Raw genomic sequence first — 24,196 nt, forward strand, 5'->3', positions numbered from 1 at the left:
CGTAAAAAATTCCAGTCTTACAATGAATACCCCCTTGTCATCTCCAGCTACGTCCTTTCCTTTCTTACTGATTCACTTGTCAGCTTCCTTTTCCTCTGTGCAATTTTCCTGGTAGAAATGTACTGGTGGTGGATGTGAAAAAGGCAACACCGATCCTTGTTGTTTCTCCTACTATGGCTAACGAGGGTCATTTTCACACATCGTTAATGTCACACAACATTGCGCAACACCCGCGGAACTGTGGTGCCTTCGTGGCGCGATTTCTGACGTCACTCTGTCATGATTCCATTTTTGTGGAGCGACAACATCAGAAATCAACGCCATGAAGACGCTAGCGTTCCATGAGCGTTGCGCAATGTTGTGCGATGTTAATGACGTGTGGAAAGGGCCTAAGTTCGATAACTTGATTTTCCATCAGGTAAAGTAGTGCAGGGGAGAAGAGATAAAATACCCTCACCCAGTGGGGTGGCCACAGTCCAAATTGTCCGCTGCACTGGGATTGGCTCTGTAGTTGCATCCCCAGTCAGCCCCACAAACTCTGCTGCCACTAAAGTGCTGTGTGGCATGCTTTAAAAAGCACTTTTCCATTTTTGGCAAATAGTTGCTCCACTCATGTATATTTCACGCCTAATCACACCATCAGAAATCAGGCCAGACCCACGGTCCTATTTGCCACCATAACCAGCCAAAAGTTCCTGAGAAGCCTTCAGATAGTCCAGCAGGTGGTGGTCAGGGTCTCGCTGCCTCTGAACTAGAGTGACCAGTAGATGCGAAAGGCATCTTGAATAGCGTTGAATTGAATCTGGCGTGGCCCACTACCAATCGTTCTCTGGGGTTTTGAGCAACTTTTTCTTCCAGCCCTCCTCCTGACTGCCGAGTCCAGGGATTAAACCTTCTCCATGCGGGTCATGTGCTCTTCCTTTGAGCACAGCTTCCTCCCCCAGGATTTTCTCTAATCCCCTTTTAAAGCCACCGTGCGGGGGAAGGGAATGCCATTGACTATGCACTGTGTGCAGAAGGACCTTCTGTCCCTCTCTCCTGCCAGTCTTTCATTGGGTGATACCAAGAACTGGCGGGGGAGGGGGAGTAGAGACTTCTCTCCCCATCATGCAGGTTTTTTCAACCTTTATCATGGCCCCCTTAGTATTCTTTTATGTTTTTGAAGCTAAAACCCCCCAAAGGATTTGGTGTTTCTTTTGCCTTTTCAAGATCATTTTGACTGCCTTTTCAAGCTCCAGAACACCCCTTTGGAGATGGCATGAGCACAGCAGTATATTGGATTGAAGTGGGGCTGGACTGTATATTCTGGCAGGGATGCTGAGGCTGTCTCCTTTGAATCCCTTTCCAAGAGCTCCCTGACACGGAGCTGGCGCTTCCACTGCAACCACCCACTGAGCTGGCACAGGGTAGCTGAATTCTATCCTATCCTCATTTACACAACTTGGGGCATTTTTTGGTTTATTGGATTATTTATTTGAAATATTCATATTTCTGCCTTTCTCCTGAAAAGCTCAGGACGCAAGGTGGGTAACTGCAATGACGTCATCTAATTTCAACCAAGCATCTCTGTAGAACGATGGCAAGTTAAGCGGGGGGGGGGGGGGATGTAGATATTTATGCAAGTAAATGAGAACCATCTGGGTGCTACTGCAGGTGAACCAATCCAATGCAGTAAGTTCAGTTTCAAGCACAACAGAGACTAGCAGAGCAACCCCCCCCCCACTATCCCATCCAGATTTCTGTTGTTTTATGTGCTGGAACTTCCATTAAAAAGCACCGACATTAACATTCTTAATGCCCAGCGACGACCTTTTCCACATGGGTTACCTGTCCTCAGTTTTATGCTGTTGGGAAATGACCCCCCCTTCCCCACAGTATCATGGTATGTTCTTGCACCTCTTGGCATTTCCCCAGCTGCTCTCTGGTCTGTCCCAAACCTGCTTTGCTGTGAACTTTTGGGAAAGATGGCACCCAAGCATTGGCGGCTACCATGTAGATGCGAAAGTTTGGGTTTCCCTAGTCCACACAGCAGTCATTTCCCCTGCAGCGGCCATTTCATCTCCCTGCTACTGCGGACTTTTGTTTTTTTAAATCAGCAGTTGAATATTGTTATAACATTATTCAATCTGAGTCTGACGTTTTTCGAATTCTCAGCTTTCATTTTTTTTAAAGTCCCTTTTATTGCCTGTGCAGCTGTATCTCTACAACAAAAGGGGCTAAAGGCTTGAAAGATGGGAATTCAGAGAACTTCATACATATATTATTATAACGATATTCAGTTGCTGATTTTTAAAAAGCTGAAAGGGCCCTGGACGGTGGCGGCTGCTACTGGGGGACTGGGGCAGGAAAGCTGCAGGGAAACCACACAAGCCTGTCCGCATTAGGAAAACACTTAGAAAGCCACTCCCTTTTGCCCAGACTTAGGGCCAAGCTGCACAATAACATTTTTAGTGTTCTGTGCTTTCCCTACAGCCCCATAGCAGTTGCAGGGAACGCAGTTTTTGAAGCCTGAGGGGGCCCAGTTCAGCTTGGGGCCTCGATGTCAGGCTGTGCCCGGGGATTCTCCTCGGCTGCTTCACTTCATCAGACCAGGCTGGATGAGTTAAAGGTCTTTATTAAGAGATTACGACCATGTCAAAGCACACTACAAAGCAATTGCCAGGAATACCAGGGGAAGGCCCCGTAGGCTGGTTAGACCCTCCTCTCCCCTCCCCCTTTTTTTCAAACATAAGTTTGTTATTAGTCGTGACGTGCAGGTTCTCGCGGGAAAGCTGGAAGGAAGAGAGAGACAGGCACCAAGGTCATTCAGTGCTTCCCAGGCGCCTGGAGATAAAACAGCTGCGTGCAGAGCAGCAACAGAGAAAGTAGTAGAAGAGCAGCAGACTTACAATCTATCCCCCCCATTCCCCACAGGAAAAGAAATCATGGAGTATGGCAGGAACGGTCACAGGCCTGCCTGACATTCTGCCATCCCCAAAATCAATCTATTCTCAGCTTCTCAGTACTATTTATGGAAAGCCTTGACTTGTCTACCAGCCCTTACATCCCCCGCTTTAACCCATTCTTGTTGACTCTGGTTGAAGTGCTTCCACCAAAGGAGATAAAACAAACATTCCCTTTTCCACTTTGAGTCCAAAATCGCTTCAACTTCATGGTGAGGCTGTCCGTTTACCATCAGAGGGGGAAGGGAATGCTGGGCCTGGGTGCCACCGGTCCAGGTCTGGAGCTTTCTTTAAGAGGCTACAATGAAAAACAGGATGCACATTTCTCAAGTTCTTTGGTAGATGTAGTTTGATGGTTACTCCATTAATCACTTCTAATATTTTAAAAGGCCCAACAAATTCCTAGCCTAGCTTCTTGCTCTGTTGCTCTCAGATTTTTTTGTGGACACAAATACTTGGCCCTCAGGTTTTAGATCTCGCTGGGAAGAACGTTTTCGGTCTGCCTGTTTTTTATTATCCTTTTTGGCTTTCTCTAGAATTCTCTTAATCACGTCCCATTGTTCTTTTATTTCCTTCCACCAGCTACTAATGTCCCGCCTTCTCCTTTCTCTTTCTCTAGAGGAATATCTTTTATGAGGGTCATTGCTTTGCCATCAAACCCTTGGGTGACTTTAAAGGGGGAGGCTCCTGCAGAGCTGTGGATGCTGTTGTTATAGCGAGACCCAGCAAATGCAAAGTACTTGGTCCAGTTATCTTGCTGTTAATTGATGTAACATCTTAAAAATTGTTCTAAAATCTGATTAATTCTTTCTGATTGCCCATCTGTCTCTGGGTGGTGGCCAGACGACAGTCCCTGCGTAACAACAGTTACCTCCATTAGTTCTCTCCAGAATTTGGCAATAAATTGTGGGCCCTGATCTGAAATTATCTTGTCTGGAAATGAACGGAGCCTTATTACAGGCTGCATGAATAATGTGGCTAATTTCTTAGCTGTGGGTAACTTGGTGCCAGGGTTCCCGCTAACATGCGCTCGTGTGCAATTGCCATGAATTTTAACCCTCCAGCGCACAGCTGAGAAGCCCAGCGCACAGAGGGGTGCCCTGGGCTTCGCTTTGTTTCCTGCCCCGACAGCTTGCCAGGTGACACCTCGGCTCAGGCCTCGCCTTGGTGAGATACCAGCCTGGTGCGCCTGGCACAGCCCTGGCCCCAGTCCTGCCCTGGTTTCCCTTTTTACTGCCGGAAGGGCCTAGTCCGGCCCCAGCCGTGGTGTGGAGGAAGGAGGAGCTGGAGGCAGCGGCGTGGGACAGGCAGCCTCAGAGCCTCTCCGCTGCGCACCCTCAGCTCCAGGAGTTGGCGGTGGCGGTGGCAGCATGGAGCTGGTGGCCTCAGCCTGTGAACGCCAGCAGAGCCTCTTGGCTTGCCTACTGAGCCGCCTCTCCTTCCCCTCACAGGGAGCTAGAGGAGGCAGTGGCAGTGGGAGGGCAGCCTCCGGGCCTCTACGCCGCGCGCCCACAGCTCCGAGACCCGGCGGCATCGGCATGGGGCTGATGGCCTTGGCCCACGAGCGCCCACACGGCCTCTCGGCTTGTCCGCCGAGCCGCCTCTCCTTCCCCTCACAGGGAGCTAGAGGAGGAGGCGGCAGTGGGAGGGCAGCCTCGGGGCCTTTGTGCCGCGTGCCCATAGCTCTGAGACCCGGCAGCATCGGCGTGGGGCTGATGGCCTCAGCCCACGAGCACCCACACGGCCTCTCGGCTTGTCCGCCGAGCCGGCTCTCCTTCCCCTCATGGGGAGCTAGAGGGGGTTGCCGCGGCACGTGGGCAGCCTTGGGATCTCTCTGCCATGTGCCTGCAGCTCTGGGAGCCGGCGGCGGCGGCAACTGATGGCCTCGGCTTGCGAGAGCCCGCAGGGCCTCTCGACATGCCCACCGAGCTGCCTCTCCTTCTCCTCATGGGCAGCTAGAGGAGGCAGTGGCGGGGGGCAGGCAGCCTCAGGGCCTCTCCGCCGTGTTCCCATAGGGAACCAGTGGCGGCGACTGATGGCCTCGGCCCATGAGTGCCCGCAGGGCCTCTCGGCTTGCCCACCGAACTGCCTCTCCTTCCCCTCATGGGCAGCTAGAGGAGGTGGCAGCGGGGGGCGGGCAGCCTTGGGGCCTCTCTGCCATATGCCCATAGGTCCAGGAGGCAGCAGCGGCATGGGGCTGATGGCCTTGGCCCGTGAGTGCCTGCATATCCTCTCAGCTTGCCTGCTGAGCCGCCTCTTCCACCTCGGCAGGCTTGCATGGACACTGGTTGCCAACTCCAGATAGGGAAATTCCTGAAGATTTGGGGGCTGGACAGGGTGGAGGTTGAGAGTGTTTTCTTCATATTTTCTTTCCCTGTGTCTCTTTCCTCATTAGGTAAAGGTACCTAATGAGGAAAGAGACACAGGGAAAGAAAGAGAGGTGAAGGTTGAGAGTGTCTTCATATTTTCTTTCCTTGTGTCTGTTTCCTCATTAAAGAAATAAATAAAGAAGGAATGCCCACTAATGGCACCCAATAACAATGCCTCAGACCATTCAAAAGTCTTTTAATCAAATGGATTCTGGTTTTAGAAAAGGCATGGTGACTGTGGTTGCCAGATCCAGGTAGGGAAATTTCTGAAGATTTGGGGGCTGGAGAGGGTGGAGGTTGGGGGTGTCTTTCTTTCCCTGTGTCTCTTTCCTCATTAAAGAAAAAGAAAGAAAGACAATTCAAAAGTCTTTTAATCAAATGGATTCTGGTTTTAGAAGAGGCATGCTCAAAACTTGCAAGTTGCTGCTCACAAAGTAGATTTCTGGCTCACAACATGGTACCACTTAGAGGGAACATTGCTTGGTGCATGGGATGAAATGGGCTTGTTTAGAGAATAAGTCCACCCCTACCCATGTCACCATTTTCCCTTTACTAGGTGGGAGGTCTGTGATAAAGTCCATAGATATCACTGACCATGGCCAGAGGGGGGTTTCTAGGGGTTGTAGAAGTCCAGACGGCTTCCCCCCTCCTTTTCCCCATCAATCAAACTTGGCCAGTAGCTACATATTGTGACACGTCTTTCCTTATTTTTAGCCACCAAAACTGTCGTTGCGTCAGGTTCAAGGTTTTCAAGTAGCGAAAATGTCCGGCCAACTTGGCTTCGTGACAGTTTTTTAACACTCCCCCCCCCCCACAACGCTTGTGGGATATACATTTTTCCGCTCATATATCAGCAGCCATTCTCCCCCCTTTCTAGTGGCTCTGGTGGCTCCTCCACCTCTTCCTTCTCCAGTTCAGCTTTAACCCTTTCCTCCCACTCCAAGGGGAACGATCCGCTCTTTTAGTTTGGCTCCTAGTGACAACGGCCCCTCCCAGCTGAGCAGGGGAGAACATCGTATCCACCACCTCCTCCCTTTGACTGTCATGTTGGGGAAGGTGAGACAGAGCATCAGCCGGAAAATTGGACTTCCCAGGGAAATGTTTGGGTACAAAATTGAAGTGGGAGAAAAACTCCTCCCAGTGCAGCTGCTTTGCTCCTAGTTTACAAGGTTCTTGCAATGCCTCCAGGTTTCTGTGATTGGTCCACACTTCAAAAGGCACTTTGGCCCCCGCTAACCAATGCCTCCAAGTGCAGAGGGCTAACTTAACTGCTGCCACTTCTTTGTCCTATACTGCCCAGTTACGCTGTCTCTGAAAACTTTTTTGATACATAAACACAGGGGCGCATTTTCCCATCCCCCCCTCCTGCGGGAGGACGCCCCCCATGGCAACGTTGCTGGCATCCACCTGTATTACAAACTTACGGCCCTCGTCTGGATGGTGGAGAACAGGTTCAGATGTAAACAGAATCTTTAACTTCTCAAAAGCTTTTTGACACTCCTCCGTCCATGTCCATTTAGCGCTTGGCTTGGTTCCGCTACGACCCCTCCCCTTGGTTTTCAATAGGTCATTAAGCAGCAGAGAAGTCTGAGCAAAGTTCTGAATAAATGGACGGTAGAAGTTTGCAAACACCAAAAAGGATTGCAGCTGCCGCCTGGTTTTAGGGGCTTCCCATCCGAGTATCGCCTCGATTTTGGACGGGTCCATTCCCAAGCCCTGGCTGGATACTCTATAGTAGAGATGGGCATGAACTGGAAAAAAAAGAACCATATGGTTCGTGGTTCATTGCATTTCACCAACCACGAACCTGCCCCAGTTTGTGAACTGGTTCGTTTGGTTTGTGAAAATGTCACTTCCAGGTCAACAGAAGGTCACTTCTGGGTCAGCAGAAGGCCACGTCCAGGTCAGCAGATTTGCAGGAAGTCCATCCGCTGTTGCCTAGGAAACTAATTGATCGATGCCAGGCTGTCTGCTGTGATGAACCAAAAAACGAACTAAACGAACCAGCCTAAAGTTCATGGCAGTTTGTCAGCAATGGTCTCTGACGAACTGCCAGTTCACAAACCACGAACTGGCCTGGTTTGTCAAGAACTTTGGTCCATATTTCGGTTCATGCCCATCTTTGCTCTGTAGCCTAGGAAGTCCAATTCCCCAACAAATCTTTGATAAGCGGAAGCAGGTAGGTATTAGACAAGGAGACAGTATTGATCCCTTGATATTCCATGCACAGTCTCAGCCCCCCATCTTTCTTTTTATAAAATAGGACAAGGGCGGCATGGGGGGAGCTCACCGGACAGATAAAACCCCTTGCCAAATTTTTATCAATAAATTTGTGCAGCTCCGCTCTTTCCCCCGGGCTCATCGAGTACAGTTTCTCCTTAGGTAGTTTCTTGCCCGGGATCAGTTCAATTGCACAATCAGTCTGGTGGGGGGAGTTCATCCACTTCCTCCCCTTTGAACACCTGATTCAAATCCTGATATTCTGGGGGGATCCTACCCCTCTCCTCCATGGTTAGACACACAGTCTCTGGGAGAGGGGGGATGACTGGGGCCCCATCGATTATCCCACATATGCTTCTGACAGTTTTCCGGAGGGAAGCATAGCTCAGCCACCTTTCACTTGACGCACATATCATGGTCATATAACCACCTCATGCCCAAGACCAGAGGAAACTTTGTAGTTGGGCTGACTGCAAAAGTCCCTTCTTCCCAATGTCCTCCCATCCCCAGTGGGGTCAACTCTGTCTCGTATCCGGGGGGGGGGGTCCCTCCATTACTGTCCCATCCATCTGTTCACATACGAGGGGTTCAGGTAGTTTTGCTACACTCAATCCCAGCCTGGTTACTAATGCCGCGGCAATTAAGTCTCTACTGCACTCAGAGTCAATTAAAGCTCTTACTCGGATGCTGGTACCCCTCCAGGGATTCAGCACGGTGATGACAATGAAGAATAAATCTCCCTTTGGCCTCACCTTCTGTGACACCGAATCCTCTGTGTCCTGCTGGCAGGAGTCTTTTACAGTGGGTTTCTGTCATTTCCCACTGGTGGTCCTAGCTCTCCCTCTCTGGCTGATGACGACCCCCCACTGGATGCCTCTGTCTCCTCCTGTGCCTTGGCGGCCGTCACTGCCACCTCCTTCAGACTCGGACAGCCTTTAGGCTTCAGCTGCCCCTCCGATGGTCTCTTTGGCCTCTGCCCGGCCTCGGAGGGGGCTTGCTCCACTAGGGAACATTCAGCCACAAAGTGACCTGCTTCACCACATCTCAGGCACAACCCTTGCCTCATCCTCCGGTCCTTCTCACTGGGGAGGAGAAGGCTGTTCCATCCTCTTCCCTTCTCTCGTGGTCGTACATCCCCCAGACTCCTCCACTGCCCAGCTTGATGCTGCTGCTGAAGCAGCTTCACCACCTGCTCTCGGTTCTCAATCTCACAGGTCAACTGGATCCATCCCAGCAGGGTTTGTGGATCATCCTGCACCAGGGCTTTGGCTACAAGGTTTGGATTCAGACCGGCTCTGAAGAATTCAGTCTTCACACCCTCCGCCCAATCTCTCAACTTGGCTGCATACTCGTGGATGGGATGGTTGCCTTGCCTCAGGTGCTTCAAATGGGTTCTCGCCCTCTCTTAGTCTAGAGGGTCCTCTTACTGCTCTTTGAGCGCGCATACGAATTCTTCCATGCTTCTCAATTCAGGAGCTCGGGCAGCATACAGGGTTACGTACCACTTTGCGGCCGAGTTCCCCAGCCAGGAGCCTAGGTAACTCACTTTGCTGGCTTCATTTGGGAAGGTGTGCCCCCATTCGCTCAGGAACTCCGCCACTTGTACAAGGAAATACCCCAATTCATAGAAGTCCCCTTCAAAGCAAGCTTCCAGTCTGCGTAGTTCCAGTGGTGGCTGAGGTGGTACCCTGGCACCTCTCACGGCGGCTGGTCAGCCCCTAGGTCAGGACAGATTGTTGGCTCCTCAAGCACCTCCAGTTGGGCTACTGCCCACGCCACCTTGTGGGTCAGTCCCGTAAGGGCGAGAAGGTCACACCTCAGCACATGCAGCTCCTCTTGAAGTGTGGCCACAGGGCTTCCTTCCACTTCCCCTCGTTTCTCTTCCTCCGTCTCAAGGAATCCTTTCCCCAGGAACAGACTCCGTCGGCTTAGGCTCCTCCACCGCCGGTTTCTCAGTCACTTTGCCCTCGTAGATGAGTCCTCAGGGGCTGTCCCATCTGGTGGTATTGCCTCCAACCAGTTAAGAAAACTGATATCCCACTGGGGAAACCGTATAGGGGTTTGCATTCCCTCATTCACCAACGCAACCATGTTGGGCCCACATGAGGTCACAGGGTCTTTTTGTAGCTCCTCGGGTTTCACTGGAGTGCCGGCACCCGTTCCTTCTGCCATGGCAGGTAGCGAGATCTCTTTGGTTCTCCGGGGTCTGAAGTATAAAGGATTCCTGGCAAAATGTCAGGCTCTGCTTGGGGATTCTCTTAGACAGCTTCACTTCATCAGATCAGGCTGGATGAGTTAAAGGTCTAGTTAACCAAGCTTAAGATTCTGTTTTTCACTGCAATTTGTTTTATGCATCAGTTAGCTGTTGCAGCTTCCTCCTCACTCAAGCTACAGCATCAATTCTGAAAACAGGATTGCACTTACCTGTAACTGTTGTTCATCTAGGTCTTTGTGCAGGCACACACTGGGACTGCAGTTGCGCAGGCCTGCAGCTCGGAACAGAACTTTTTTAGCTCTAGTACTATTAAGGTGGGGCTACTTCCCCTGTAACTGCTCTGAGCTGGTTTTTCCTGCCCGTGATCACGTGTTCAGGAAGGTCGCCCCCTCCTTCCCCCAGTTTGTTTTTTGCCGCCGCAAAGAATGGATGCTGTCTTAAGGCTCTCTGCCTTACTGGCGTTCCATTTAGCATTTATAATAGTTGTTCGTTGGTTAGTTGTTAGATAGTTGTAGTTTGTAGTTGTAGTGTAGCTAAATATATATATATATATTTAACCGATGGAATTTGTAGGTGAGTCGCACCATTCTTTCCTTTTTTGTTATTAGTAGAAAGTTGGGATGGTGGACAAATCTTTGTTCAAAAAGTATACACAATGCAGCACTAAGGTGGGTAAGACTGATGGGCATTCGTTATGTTTGGCGTGTCTCGGAGAAGGCTTCGTTGTAGATAGGTGCAAACATTGCCAACTCTTCACCCCCAAAGCGAGAGGGGATCGGGCCTCCTGACTAAAGGCAATGTTGTGGAATACGGCCATGTTGAGCACTAGCAGCCCAGCAGTAAAGGTATCTGCCCCGGTAGAGTGCACAGTCTGAGCCGTTTCAGAACTGACTCGTGAATCGATGTTGGTGTCAGATCAGAGACCCAACACATCATCGGATCCAGCTGATCAAACCTGAGGTTGGCAGCGGAAGTGGTCCTGGTCTCAGGAGACTACTGCCTCGGTCCGGTCGACAGTGAGTGTGACTTTGATTGAGGCTATGGGTGAGTCCGCCAGGTCTCCGGTGTGGACAAAAACAGAGGGGAGTGCCTTTGGACCCCCCCTCCTAAAAAACCAAACACTTGGAAAAGCCACGGCGCAAGTCTTGGAGCCATACCAAAGTCGTTTTGGACGCTGTACCGGATCTGCACTACAGATTGCCTACACCTCGATGCTGATCGAGCTCGTGGTCACCTTCATTGGGGCAAGATACCTGAATGAGCTTGGCTCACAACGGCAAGGCTACCCATCATGGGAAAAATTGGGACAGATCCGACAGCATCCACCTTGGTACCCGCCTTACCCACCAGTGGGTTATCATTATGACTGGGACATGTACCCACCATTTTCAGGTACATGTTCAACATTGGAATGGACCGTCCTGACAAAGCTCCCCATGCATTCAGAAATGCCCTGGTATAGTCAGTCTCGCACCCTGTATCAGAGCAGAGATTGGACTCAAGGACGGAACCGGAGGTAGAAGGGTCAGAACGGAGCCCGACGCACCTCAGAACAGTCAACAGAGGAAGCAGTTGAAGAAGCAGAATGCAACTCACCCATTTAAGCTATACATTGAGCAGATGATCCATATGGCTAAGTCACTGGACATTGATGTCTGTACAGTGCAACAGAAACCCAGGGATCTATTTGGATACACCAGACACAGTACCTTTCCGCATGATAGAGGGATTCGTAGACATTATGGACAGTCTGCTCCAGAAGCCAGCGTCAACTCCAGCAATGGCACAAAAGGTAGAAGCTTTGTACAAAATCAAGCAGGATAAATGTCCCTACCTATTCACACACACCCCCCCCCCCAGCATCCTCAGTGATTGCTAAGGAACTTCAATCCAAGCATAGACGAGGTGGCATGTATGCACCTGCAGAGAAGGAAGGAAGGAAGGAAGGAAGGAAGGAAGGAAGGAAGGAAGGAAGGTAGGAAGGAAGGAAGATGCAGTTGGCAGAGAAATCTGTTCGGGGTCCACCCTGATGATCAGAATGGCGCACTGCCTTGCCATAATGAGTGGTTACCAGATATTTTTATAGCAGAAGGTGGCGGCTGCCTTTATGGAGAGTTTACCCGAAGAAAAAAGACCCCTCACGAAACTCATTTCTGATGAGGTGCTCATATTATCCAAGCAACAAATCAATGCCAGTAGGCACATCCTGGACGCTCAGCACGGGTATAGTATTGTGCAGGCATGCCTGGCTTAGGGCTACCGCCTTGCCCCTTGAAACATGGGCGAAGATTGAGGATACGTCATTCGAGGGTGCTTCTCTTTTTGCTGAGAAGACGGACGAATATCTGTCAAAAAAGAAGAAAGATAGATAAACAGATCTTACGGAGTTCTACCTGCAGTAGCTGGAAGTCTGACATTTAGACAGTCGGGGAGAAGAGATTATGGTCAGAGGCGTGACTTTCGCTCGTATCAGTTCCAACTATACCATTCTCTGTATCCCTATAGAACACCATAAATGAATCAGAATCAGTCAAGAAGGAAATAATCTTGGCCATCTAAGGCCTCTAATCAAGGCCAAACTAGTAAAGAGAAAGGACGTGGCCAGAAAAGCCAATTCTAACTAGAGATGCAAGACTCTCTAGCTGCAACCCCGTTTGAAAACAGGCTATGCAAGTTCTTTGGGGCATGGCAGGAGATCACCTCCGATTGCTGGGTTTTGCCAATAATTAAAATAGGTTACAGACTGGAATTCTGCTCCTTGCTTCCTACTTCTTCACTGTCAAGGGCCTCTAATAATACTTTACCTGAGTTACCGGAGGAAATGCATACCCTGTTGCAGAAAGGAGCCCTCCAAAGAGTCACTGACTCGGAGTCTTCCTTTGGTTTCTTTTCCCATTTTTTCCTAGTAGACAAGAAAGATGGTGGGGAGGGGGGAGACCTATACTGGACCTCAGAGGTTTAAACACCCATTTTAAGGTTTCTAAATTTAGGATGGTGACCCTCCCTTGGGTAATAAATATGGTGACCCTGGATGCTTGGTTTGTGTGCTTGGACCTGTAAGACTCTTATTTTCATATTTCCATACACCAGAAACACAGAAAATATCTGAGGTTTGTGTTCAAGGGAGAAGCCTTCCAGTATTTAGCAGTCCCGTTTTGCTTAGCTTTCCGCACCTCATGTTTTTAGGAAGTGCGTAGCGGTGGTGGTTGCCCACCTTAGACGTTTAGGATGTTCCATCTACCCCTTTGTTGATGATTGGCTAATTACTGCTAGCTCACCAAAAGAATTAAAGGACCACAAAGGCATTATTCTGCACACAAGCGATTCTTTGGGACTGATAGTCAATTGGAAGAAGTCGGAACTGATACCTAAACGTAATATTAAATGTATAGGAGCAGTGTTGGACTCCCTGTCTAATAGGGCCTACTACCTCTGGACAGGCTTACCCAATTGATTACTCTTGTTCAAAGTTTTCAGTCCAATCGATTCCAATCTGCATATTCCATTCAGGTCCTGCTAGGGTTGATGGCTTCCACCACAGCTGTAGTCCCACTAGCTCATTTGAAAATGAGGATTTTACAGCCCTGGTTCATTAGATGGTTCCACCCAGGGACTCACTCTCCTCATACCAGATTGTCCATCCCTAGAATGGTCCTGCAGTCCTTGGAGTGGCGGTTAAACAGGGACAATGTATCTAAAGGAGTAGGCGTACCGGGGGACGATACCACGAATACCAGGGATGCCTCCCTAGAAGGTTGAGGTGGTCATTGGGAGGACTTGTCCGTAAATGGGATTTGGTCTGAGTCAGAAAGAAGGAACCATATTTTTTAGAGTTACGGGCAGTTTATTATACCCTTAACTCACTCTCAGATATCCTTTCAAACAAGAAGGTTCAAGTCCTATTGGACAATACAACCGCAGTATACTATATCAACAAACAAGGTGGAACCGCTTCTAGGAAACTGCCAAGAAGCCATTCGCTTACGGGAACAGGCCATCACCCATGGCATTATGCTTTCAGCCTTGCACATTGCAGGGGTAGACAATACAAAAGCAGACTTCCTCAGCAGAACGGGAAGGTCACATCATGAGTGGGGGCTGACAGACAAGTACCTGCACTAATTTTTTTGTCAGTGGGGATTTCCACAAGTAGACCTGTTTGCAACGCAGAACAACACAAAAGGTTTTGTTCCAAGGGAGGGAGAGAGAGGAATTCCCTGGGGGATACATTTCAGATCAGTTGGACGGGAGGTCTGTTTTATGCATTCTCTCCCATTCCGTTGATCCACAAAGTAATATGCAAGGCACGGAGAGACCAGACTACCTGCACCTTTTGGCCTCGGCAGCCTTGGTTTCATGTACTGAAATGGATGGCCGAGGGACACTACGCCCATCTGCCACGGAAGCTGGACTTGCTTACCCGTGGATTTGCACGTCACTACGATCTGAACAGACTGCACTTAACAGCTTGGTTCCTAGGGTAGAGGGTATGCAATTTTCAATGGAAGTGGCAAATGTGCTACTTAATTCACGAAGGTTATCCACTAGGCAATCATACGTTTATAAGTGGAACAGGTTCGTTTTATGGGAAAATGCCAGGGCAGTAAATCCAGGAACATGCTCTCTATCTGACATGTTTGACTATTTGATATCCCTACAATCTTCAGGCCTAGCGTTTTCATCAGTTAAAATTCATTTAGCAGCCATATTGGCATTTCATAAGGGAATTGATGGGAAGACAGTGTTTTTTCACTACCTATCAAAACTGTTTCTGAAGGGGCTGTTTAATCTCTATCCTCCTAGACCACTCTTAGTTCACCAATAGACTTTATCTTTAGTGTTGGCTAAACTGATGCTAAAGCCATTTGAACCTATAGCAACTTGCCCCCCTGTCACTTCTGTCAGCAAAGATGGCATTTTTACTGGCAATCACGTCAGCCAGGAGAGCTGGGGAGCTTAGAGCTCTCGGTATAGACCCTCCTTTTCTGCAGATTTACCCAGATAAGGTAGCAATGCGCACCAGTCTGCAGTTTTTACCCAAAGTGGTTTCCACATTCCATGTGTCACAAGTTATAACGCTGCCAATATTTTCCCCTAATCCAAACACACCTCAAGAATGGCCATTACACGCACTGGATGTTAGGAGGGCCATTTTACTTTACAAAGATAGGACTCAAACTTTCCGTACGGAATTGATATTCTTCGTTTTTCACGCAGACCCTAATAGAGGCAAGGCTGTGTCATTGCAGATGATCTCTAGATGAGTCATGTCAGCTATCAGACAGTGTTATGAATTAGCTGAAGTTCCTTGTCATTTTGTTATTCGAGCCCACTCAACGAGGGTTCAAGCGACATCAGCTGCATTCCTGAAGGGGGGATTCTGATTGTGGACATATGTCATGCTGTGTCATGGTCTTCCGGAGAGACTTTCGTGAACCATTATGCTGTAGATGTAACTTCCAGAAGAGAAGCAACAGTGGAACAGGCTGTTCTACAGTCTCTTTTTGTCTGAGAGTTCCTTCCCACTGCTGAGTAGCTTGCTATTCTCCCAATGTGAGACTGCATCAAAAACTGTAGATGAAAACAGGGTTGCACTTACCTGTAACTGTTTTCATCTAGGTCTTTGTGCAGGCACACATTACTCCCCCTCCTACCCCACTGTGAACTCTCTGACACTTGAGGTTGTGGTGGCACAGGATAACTAGGGGAAGGAGGGGGCGACTTTCCCAAACACATGATTGCTCGGGCGGGAAAAACCAGCTCAGAGAGGTTGTGGGGGAGGTCGCCCCCCTTAATAGTACTAGAGCTAAAAAAGTCCTGTTCTGAGTGGCAGGCCTGCGCAACTGCAGTCCCAGTGTGTGCCTGCACAAAGACCTAGATGAACAACAGTTACAGGCAAGTGCAACCCTGTTTTCAGAATTGATGCTGTAGCTTGAGTGAGGAGGAAGCTGCAACAGCTAACTGATGTAAAACAAATTGCAGTGAAAAACAATCTTTGCTGAACATCTTATGCACTAATAGCCAAGTGGTATTAATCTGTGGATACTTAAAATCCGGAAGTTGGAGCCATGAATGGACCAGACAGATCTTCCTACACCTGAAAATCACTATAGGTTTGCAGAAAAATCAGAAATCTGAAAAAAATACATTGGAATATTAAAGAAACACCAACATGATAAAAAGAGTTCCTGTAGCTTTAATCAGATGCCTTCAATGGCTGTTGCTAGGTTACCATAACAGTTTAGCCAGTATTCCAGGCTTGGATGCTGTCAGTAAAAGGCAAGGAGGACTTTTACTTTTACACACAGTGGAATTTTGCTGACATTGGGCTTTTGGTGACTATATAAAGTGTTATGTAGAACTGCAGCTTCAGTCCTGCTTGCAGCTGATGGTTGTGCAGCACAAACGCATTTCAGGGTAGGATCAGCGCGAGTAACAGTATTTGTGGGAAATGCATAGCTGAGCTAATGTTGAAAAGTAAAGTCTCTCGTTGTCCCAGAGCCTTCTGTGCTTGCCTAGGAAGAGCTTGACATTGGCAACAGGGTCTAGAGAGTCTTTCCTGTGTTTGGCTCTGGCTGAGGAGGAAAGAGCCGCTCGGGGGAGTGTGCCGTGACCGTTGCTTCTCCTCGCCAGGCAGGTTTTCTGCCTCAGCTGAGTTTCTCGGCTTTTGTTTTGGGTTTGGAGCGGAGAGATTTATGAACATGCCATTTAAAAGCCTCTCTCATTGAAGGTTTTAACGATCAGCATCTGCCAGAGATTTTGGTTCATTCACATACCTCGCTTCCAGAAGGCATTCTTTTGTAGCTCTGAAGGTTGCGAAGTCAGTTTAAGCAAAGGCTAGAGGGAGACTGCCAACAGTTCTAGATTGCACAGCAGGTGGCCCTAACTTTGGGGTTGGGGTTTCCACTAAGGGTCGTAGTGTCAGGCAAGATGAGCTTTATTTTGAGTGGTGCGGAGTGGTAACACCTCACTCCCTTTGCCTTCAGCTCTTCTGGGAGAGAAACTGGGCGTTCTTGTTTTTCAAGTAGGGCATCTGGACCGTGCCAAGTTTTCAGTTCTACCTTGCCTTGCATCACCGTGGCAATAATTTATTCGGCAAACCTCAGGAGGGATTTCCAAGGTCTCTGGTACTTCCCAAGCTGACCTGGACCCCCCACCCTTCTGAGCACTACACTTCTGCCTGACCCCCTGAAGCTCTACGTGACCTGCCAAGGTGAATTCAGCCCCCCAGTCTGCAAGACGACACACCTCTGTAGCCCAAGGCGAGTCAAAGTACCTGAGGCTGATCAGTTGACAGCTGGGCAGGGGGGGGCCTTCGGCTGGACGAGCTGCATGCTTTGGAGGAGTGCAATGAGGGCGGTTGTGGTTTGCACCCGAGTAGTCAAAATCCAAAACCTTTTATTAAAATCCACCCCAAAAAGAACATTTTGAGCAAGTGTTTAAATTAATCTAGAACTCTTCATTAGAAAAACAAAAATGACGGAGTGGGGGGGGGCGCTCTTTCAGGACATGGTCCTTGTCACTGTCTTGTGCCTTGCCTGCTTCAGTGGTCATGGGGACTGGCAGGCAGGTGGGCGTCATGTTGTACCTTCAATGTGCTGGGAAGAAATGGAAGCCATCCAGCTGAAAACATAACGCCAACAGCGGATCCGTTGTCTCTCAGGTGCCCCCTGGCAAGCACGAGGCTTACTATGTTCCCCCCTTGCTTTCAGCCAGTGATGTGGGGCGGAAAATTTTCCTGTACTATATTTTTCCATGGAAAAATCTCTCTCCCACGTATATAAACACAATGTGGTGTTTATAGTTGTCAGGGCTGCTCTGCTGCAAATCAGTCGTGTGAGGGGTGGGGGGCGCTAAACATGGGGTTTGAAGCTTCCCCCACACACACACCACCACCAGTGTTTGTATCTGTTCCAGGGTTGTACGTGATGTATTTATATCTTCTTTTGCTAATATTATTTGAATTTTGCGAACAGTTTTTATTTAAATTTGCATCAGAAAATTTTCTGATTCTGATTTTCCTAGGAAAACGACATCAGTGTCTCAGCCTTTTCAGGGACTGCTGTGTCCTGTTTGGCTTCAGATGCATGAAGAATGTAATTGTTACTTACAGTGAAATCCTAAACAGAGGTACTCCAGTCCAAGCCCATTGTGGGTTTAGACTGGAGTAACTCTGTTTAGGATTTCACTGTGAATCTTTTAACAAAGAATTCATGAAACCCACCAGGGAACAGCACTGTTGTAACCACAATGTTGCTGACATTTTTCACCTGAGATTGTTCTGTGGCTAAAGGGCCTTTTAATCTACCTTCCCTTTCAAATCTATGCAGGAATGTTGAATTTTTGGTTTCCAGGTTGCTAAAAATTGTGGTTCCTTATTTGCCACAGAGATTTAAAGTTTGAAAAGTAGTAGAAGGGAAATGGGAAATGTAGTAGAACAACTTTCTTCCTCCTTAGCATTACATCAGCATGCATAAATAAAAAACAGGGCAAGCGCCAATGAAAGCAAAACCATTATGCAGTTTGCACAAAGTCTACATTTATCAGAAGCGCTGTTTACTTCCAGAAATAAAAGTGTTGCAGTGTTGGAGGGAGCTGGTACTTCAGCTGTGTATTCCTTTCTAGAAATCTAGTGCCTGTGAACAAAAAACATTCATGACAAAGAGCTTATTATGGGTTGGGAAGTGGGTGCTTTGGAACAAAAGTGCTGAAGTGGTAAAATGCTTGCATTAACGTTTATTGTTTGTACTCCTCCTCCCTTCCATTTTAGGCTCTGCTGTTTGGCAGCTGATCGCGTCTTTCTTAAAGCTCCCGATATCCGGAACGCATTGCATTGTGGGTGCTACCATTGGATTCTCCTTAGTTGCAATTGGCACCCAAGGGGTTCAGTGGATGCAGCTTGTCAAGATTGGTAATTCGCATTTCCTTCTATTTGTGCACAAACACAAAAGGCCACCTCTGGTTTCCAATGATTTTTGCTAATGTTCCAGACTGAGCGCTAGAAATATAGTTGGGCATGAAAAATCAAAAGAAATGTTGGGTATAAATGGGATTCTTAAATGCCTGTTTAAAGCAATTGAATTTAAAACATTTATATGCTGCCTCTTCAGAGACCTGCTCCAGATAGCTCACTAAAATCCTTAAAATTAACAACCATTAAAAACAGCCAATATAAGTCTGCATGAAGGCACATAAAAACCAAGGGCATATTTGACAGTCGTAAGTGATCCTTAACTCTCTACCTAGAAACAGATTGTAACAATAATTAAAAGTTCAAACCCCTTGTTAATTCATTTAGGTAAAAGGAAAGGTCAGTAGTACAGTCTCCTTTGCCAGTGGCTCTTTACCCGCTATTTTGAACTGGCGATTAAACCTGGGAACTTCTGCATGCTAGCGAGATGCTTCAGCATCCTCCCCAGAGTTCCAAATGTAGATAATAAGTAGGGTGACCATTCTCAGCAGCAATAATAGGTGATCATACAATTTTCCTAAGCCAACTTAACACCTGTTGTGTGAGAGGAACCGATAACGAATCCAGACCTGACTGCCACCTCTGCCTTCCCATCTGTTCAGGCAACTCCATCACAGAAACTCGTAACATGAGCTCAACTGCAAGGGCTCATGATGACCTGCTCACCATCCAAAGAAATACACGTCATCGTTACATCCCCACGGTGCTTTTCTGCCACTGCCAGGCAAACACATCAGCCTCTGTGAAAAAAGAATGAATGGATGCGCACGTCACATTAAAAATGGCAGCATTGCGAGCCATTGGGAGTGGCTGTTGCTAATGACGGAGCCTCTGTTTGGCTTGCAGAAGGTCCCACGTTCAGCCTCTTGCATCTCCACCTGAAGGGGCCAGGAAGCCAGTGACGCGAATGGCCTATACCCGAGGCCCTGCAGAGCCACTGCTAGTCAGAGTAGACATTGCTGAACTTGATAGACCAATGGCCTGATTCCAATAAGGCAGTTTCATGTGCAGGAACCAGTGGGCACAAGAGGAAGAATCTTTGACAAAGGAAGAGCTTTATTGTACTAAACTAGATACGTAATAGAAGCACAGAAACTGCAAGGAAGGGAAGATCGTGACACCGACGGGGGTCGCTCCTATAGGAGGGGCAACCCCCTCCCCATCCCTCAGTTCTCCCGAGTCGCCGCGAACCACAGCTAGCTATTTACCAGGGAGTTCACAGCACGGCAGGAGAGAGGGATGTGTGGCTGTACAGAAGCACTCGATGAACAATAGTTACAGGCATGCACAACCCTGTTTTCATCTTCGTTCTTCTGTGCAGTCCCACATTGGGAGATTACCAAGCTATGCACAATAAGGAGGTGGGGGTGCATCTCTCCAACCCAATTTTATTTCCTTAACATTAAAGCATCACTGCAACAAGCCAGTGAAACAGAATAAAGGAACAGTCCAAGCTGTACAACAGCAACAGTAAATTCCATAGCCTCGCTGCAAAAACAGTAAGTATTGCCAATAACAAAATGGAGCTATAGATTAGATCACAAGAGAGTTCACATCTGAAATGGTTAAGAAAATCTGCATGGTGTCACACATCTTTATCACAAACACAAAAACGAGGCTTGGGGCACTTTACAAGCTACACTTTATGTATGTATGTATGTATTTTAAAACATGTCAAATAGTGTCCCCAAGGTGGTGAACAAGAAAGACTAAATAATTTCAAGCATTAAAATATCATTTTACATGCACGTATAAATACAATAAAAACATACAGGTGGAGATGCTGAAGGACCCCAGCAAATAGGTAGGGGGTCTTCCCAAAGCAGTATTTGTTCCTCTAACTCTGCAACCAAGGAAGGTGATGGAATTCGTTCCTGGGAACTGTGTTCGGGGACATACAGGGAGGTCTCCTCACAGAATCGAACTGAATCTTCTTTGTACGGTAACAATTGCACAGGGCACACGTAATTGTAATCAGCTTTAAAGATCTGAGTTTTCATTTATAGCATAGTTTGATTATAACTTTGTAATTTCCTTGTGTAGTTTGGGGCTTGAAAAAGAGTTGTGAATTGATTTTAAACCAATTAAGGATTTATTTGTGGTATTTCTCATGACCAGTTATATTGTCTGCCTTTCTCAGTACAGGACTGGATGAGGAGGAAATCATTTACTTCCTATTGAGCATGCAAATAATTGTTCTCAAAATAGATTGGAGAGGGGAGGAGAGGAGGAGCTGACTTAGCTTTCATTCGCAGCACATTTAAGTGTGCCGTGACTTTTGAAAAACGCCCTGGTGTTCCCCAACTAAAATTCAGAGCCTTCCAGCTGAACTGATTTCAGGAGGACTGATACAAACCAGTCTTGAACTCTACTATTGCTGCCCATGGGACACAGATGGTGAACTTGGACTGGATTGTGGCCCATTTTTTTGTTTGTTTACTATAACTGTGAGCCACCTTTCTGCTGTAGAAAGGTGCTATAGAAAATATAAATATTGTCCATTGTCAGTTTGATCTATGTGGTTCTTTCTTTGCAATGTTTTTTCTTTCTTAAATGAGATTGTGCCTATTAATGGATGTTGTCTCTCTCTCTCTGTTTTTATTCAGTTGCCTCTTGGTTTATCTCTCCACTGTTATCTGGTATGATGTCTGGCGTGCTGTTTGTGCTAATTAGATTTTTCATCTTAAACAAGGTTAGTGGCTAAGTTGGCATTTCTGTTCTTGCTGTTGCTGACTTGCGGTTGTAAAACAAGCGACAATTTCCCCCTGTCACTCGAGACATCTCAGCATCTAGCTGGGATCTCGTGGCTGGGCTGAGCACCTTTCGGTTCACTTTGAAGTCTGCAAGATTGAGCAGGTCTGAAGATTAGTTCGGGAGTCCCTCCGTGTATGTTGCATTCAGTCCCAATCCAATATGCAGGAGGAGTTGGGATTCGTCATGGTTCCCGCTGACTTCCGGGGCACAGAATCGACCGTCTGCAGCCTGGGAGGCAGCTGACTGAGGCCAGCCTTGCCCCTCCTCCCATCCTCAGGCAGGGTGAATCCCGGCCTCCCTGGGCCTTGAGCCCCGTGGGGGTGGCTCAGCCTTCATTGGCAGTGTGGCCTTGCAGTGTGTTTCTGAGCACAGAGAGGTGCATTGCACACACGAGAACTCTGTGCGGAAGAAAATAGAAAGAAAGATGACCCTGTGAACTAGCTTCATTTATGGAATGGACTTTGGAATGGCTGTTGCATTCAGAATTATTTATAAGGTGTGAGAAATACCGTCTTTCATCTTTCACAATCAACCGTTGTGGCAGATGAAATCAGCTTCTGTAGGCCTCTCAGGGATGCCAACTGAGAGGAGGCTTCAGGCCACGTGGTTAGGGCAGCAGCCCCCGGGAGGGCTGAGCATTCCGGGCTTTCAGGACTCCTCGATCGGATCTCACGAGGGGGCCTTGGGGAAGCCATTTTCTCTCCCCACACCATGTTCACCACCACCCACCTCTGCCACCCCCGTCTGTCTCATGGGAATAATGTTACTTTGCAGGGCTGCTGCAGGGATTAGAACATAACATAGAGGAAGTATTTTGAACCTTGGAAGTGCTACGTAAATGCTGAATTACTCCTGCAGCTCAAAAAGTATTTCTGCAAGAAAGGCAGAAATGAAGTAAACGAAAAGAAAGGGAGGGAGGGGGGCGGAGTTAGACAAATGTAGATATTTGTCCGGAGCTGCTGAGGAATCCAGGAGGGGCTGATGTTCTTTCAGCACCAATGCATGGTCAGTTCTTCTAGAATATTAACCTTGCTGATGAGAAATGCCTATTGAACGTCCTTTGCCCTTGTGCTTTCCAGTCAGCTTGCCAGAGCTCCAAAACAAAAGACACTGCATGACACAGTTGCAAAACTGGAGGCAAAGTTATTCATGCAGCAACCTTAAAACAGACCTGCGTTTCAGGACCTGTCACCAGGTCATGATTTGCTTTAGTGAAAGGAGCAGTTGGCTATAAAAAACAGTAATAATAACTGTGCGTATATACTGCCCTTCTGGACAGATTAGTGCCCCTCTCAGAGCGATGAACAAAGTCAGCATTATTATCCCCACAGTACAGCTGGGGAGCTGGGCTGAGAGGAGTGGCTTGCCTGAGGCCACTTGCCACGTTCATGGCAGTAGCGGGATTTGAACCAGCAGAGTGCAGATTCACAACCCAGTCACTTAACCACTATGCTATAGCAGCTCCCAAGCTGCTATAAATTATAAATTACGGGGCAGGCACAAAAGTTGTGGGAGTTGCAGGTGTCATGAGTTAAATGCCCCCTTTTCACAGTCCATGAGGGAGGTAAATAATACTCTTAACACAATAACGTCAACATTTATAACATAATAGTGTTCCTACATTTTTGACAAAAAATAAATCCATGTGTTGGTTGTTGTGGGTTTTCCGGGCTGTATTGCCGTGGTCTTGGCATTGTAGTTCCTGACGTTTCGCCAGCAGCTGTGGCTGGCATCTTCAGAGGTGTAGCTTTTGGTGCTACACCTCTGAAGATGCCAGCCACAGCTGCTGGCGAAACGTTAGGAACTACAATGCCAAGACCACGGCAATACAGCCCGGAAAACCCACAACAACCATCGTTCTCCGGCCGTGAAAGCCTTCGACAATAAATCCATGTGTTTTGGCATAAGGAAAGGATAGGGGTGAGGGGGGGAGGAGGGGGGAGGAGCTGAGAGGAGGGTAGAGGGAGTGGTAGAACTCGGAGGAGGGAGCAAGCAGCAAGAAAGAAGGGGGCTGCGAGGGGACGGGGGGGAGTGGGGGGGGGGGAAACAACAGGAACATCCCGCACGATAGAAAAAGCCAAGTCCAAACCACCTCCAGAAAAGCACTGGGGAAAAAGCAACCACAGAAAGTCGGAAGAGACGCCTTCAAACTACCTCATTGAAATCTGGAGGGAGAGGTAAGCATGTGGAGTTAAGCAGAAAACACAAAGCAACACGGGGCCACAACCGACAAAGATTGCCTGTGCGGAAAAGCCTAGAGGGTCACAATGAGTAGGACAATCAGTGTGTTTGGATATTAAGCTAAAATTTTTAACTCTGAAAACACTGAACTCTTTAATAATGGATTAAAACATATTATAGCGTATTAATTATTGCCAAAATTATTTCTATTTAAACAAAATCTTGAAAATTTGCATATTTTCAGGATAAGAATTTGTTCAGTGTTCTGCAAAATTTCTTAATTTTTCTATTGAAAAATTGTGAAAATCCTCAAATTTTTTCACCTGTACATTTGGAAAGAATAAAATGCTTCAGAAGACAAGGGTTGTCTCAAAATGTTTCATAGGAAGTTTTTTCCCCAGTGCTCCACCCAATTTCCCAATTTTTCCATTGGAAAAATTGAAAAAAGTTCTCAGGGCAAAGTGTGGGTTCCCTCCCCACCCCCCGTTTTCCCATTTCTCCCCTGGGTCTTCTCATCTCTGCCAGGGCCCTCGCTCTCAGCAGA

General features: G+C 47.8%; 1 protein-coding gene across 8 annotated transcripts in view; it reads left to right on the forward strand.

Moving 5' to 3' along the window:
• Positions 1-24,196, forward strand: part of SLC20A2 (solute carrier family 20 member 2) — a 76,984-nt gene that overhangs the window by 37,430 nt on the left and 15,358 nt on the right. For 6 of the 8 annotated variants that reach the window (XM_054991029.1, XM_054991026.1, XM_054991025.1 and 3 more), the window contains 2 exons: positions 18,517-18,657; positions 21,324-21,409. In XM_054991029.1, coding sequence (XP_054847004.1) covers positions 18,517-18,657; positions 21,324-21,409 — 227 coding nt within the window. Of the gene's footprint in view, positions 1-18,516; positions 18,658-21,006; positions 21,115-21,136; positions 21,191-21,323; positions 21,410-24,196 lie in introns of those variants that run through there. The other 2 variants (XM_054991032.1, XM_054991033.1) reach the window with 2 other exon arrangements.

The sequence above is a fragment of the Eublepharis macularius genome, chromosome 11, assembly GCF_028583425.1.
Source record: "Eublepharis macularius isolate TG4126 chromosome 11, MPM_Emac_v1.0, whole genome shotgun sequence".
Taxonomy (NCBI): domain Eukaryota; kingdom Metazoa; phylum Chordata; class Lepidosauria; order Squamata; family Eublepharidae; genus Eublepharis; species Eublepharis macularius.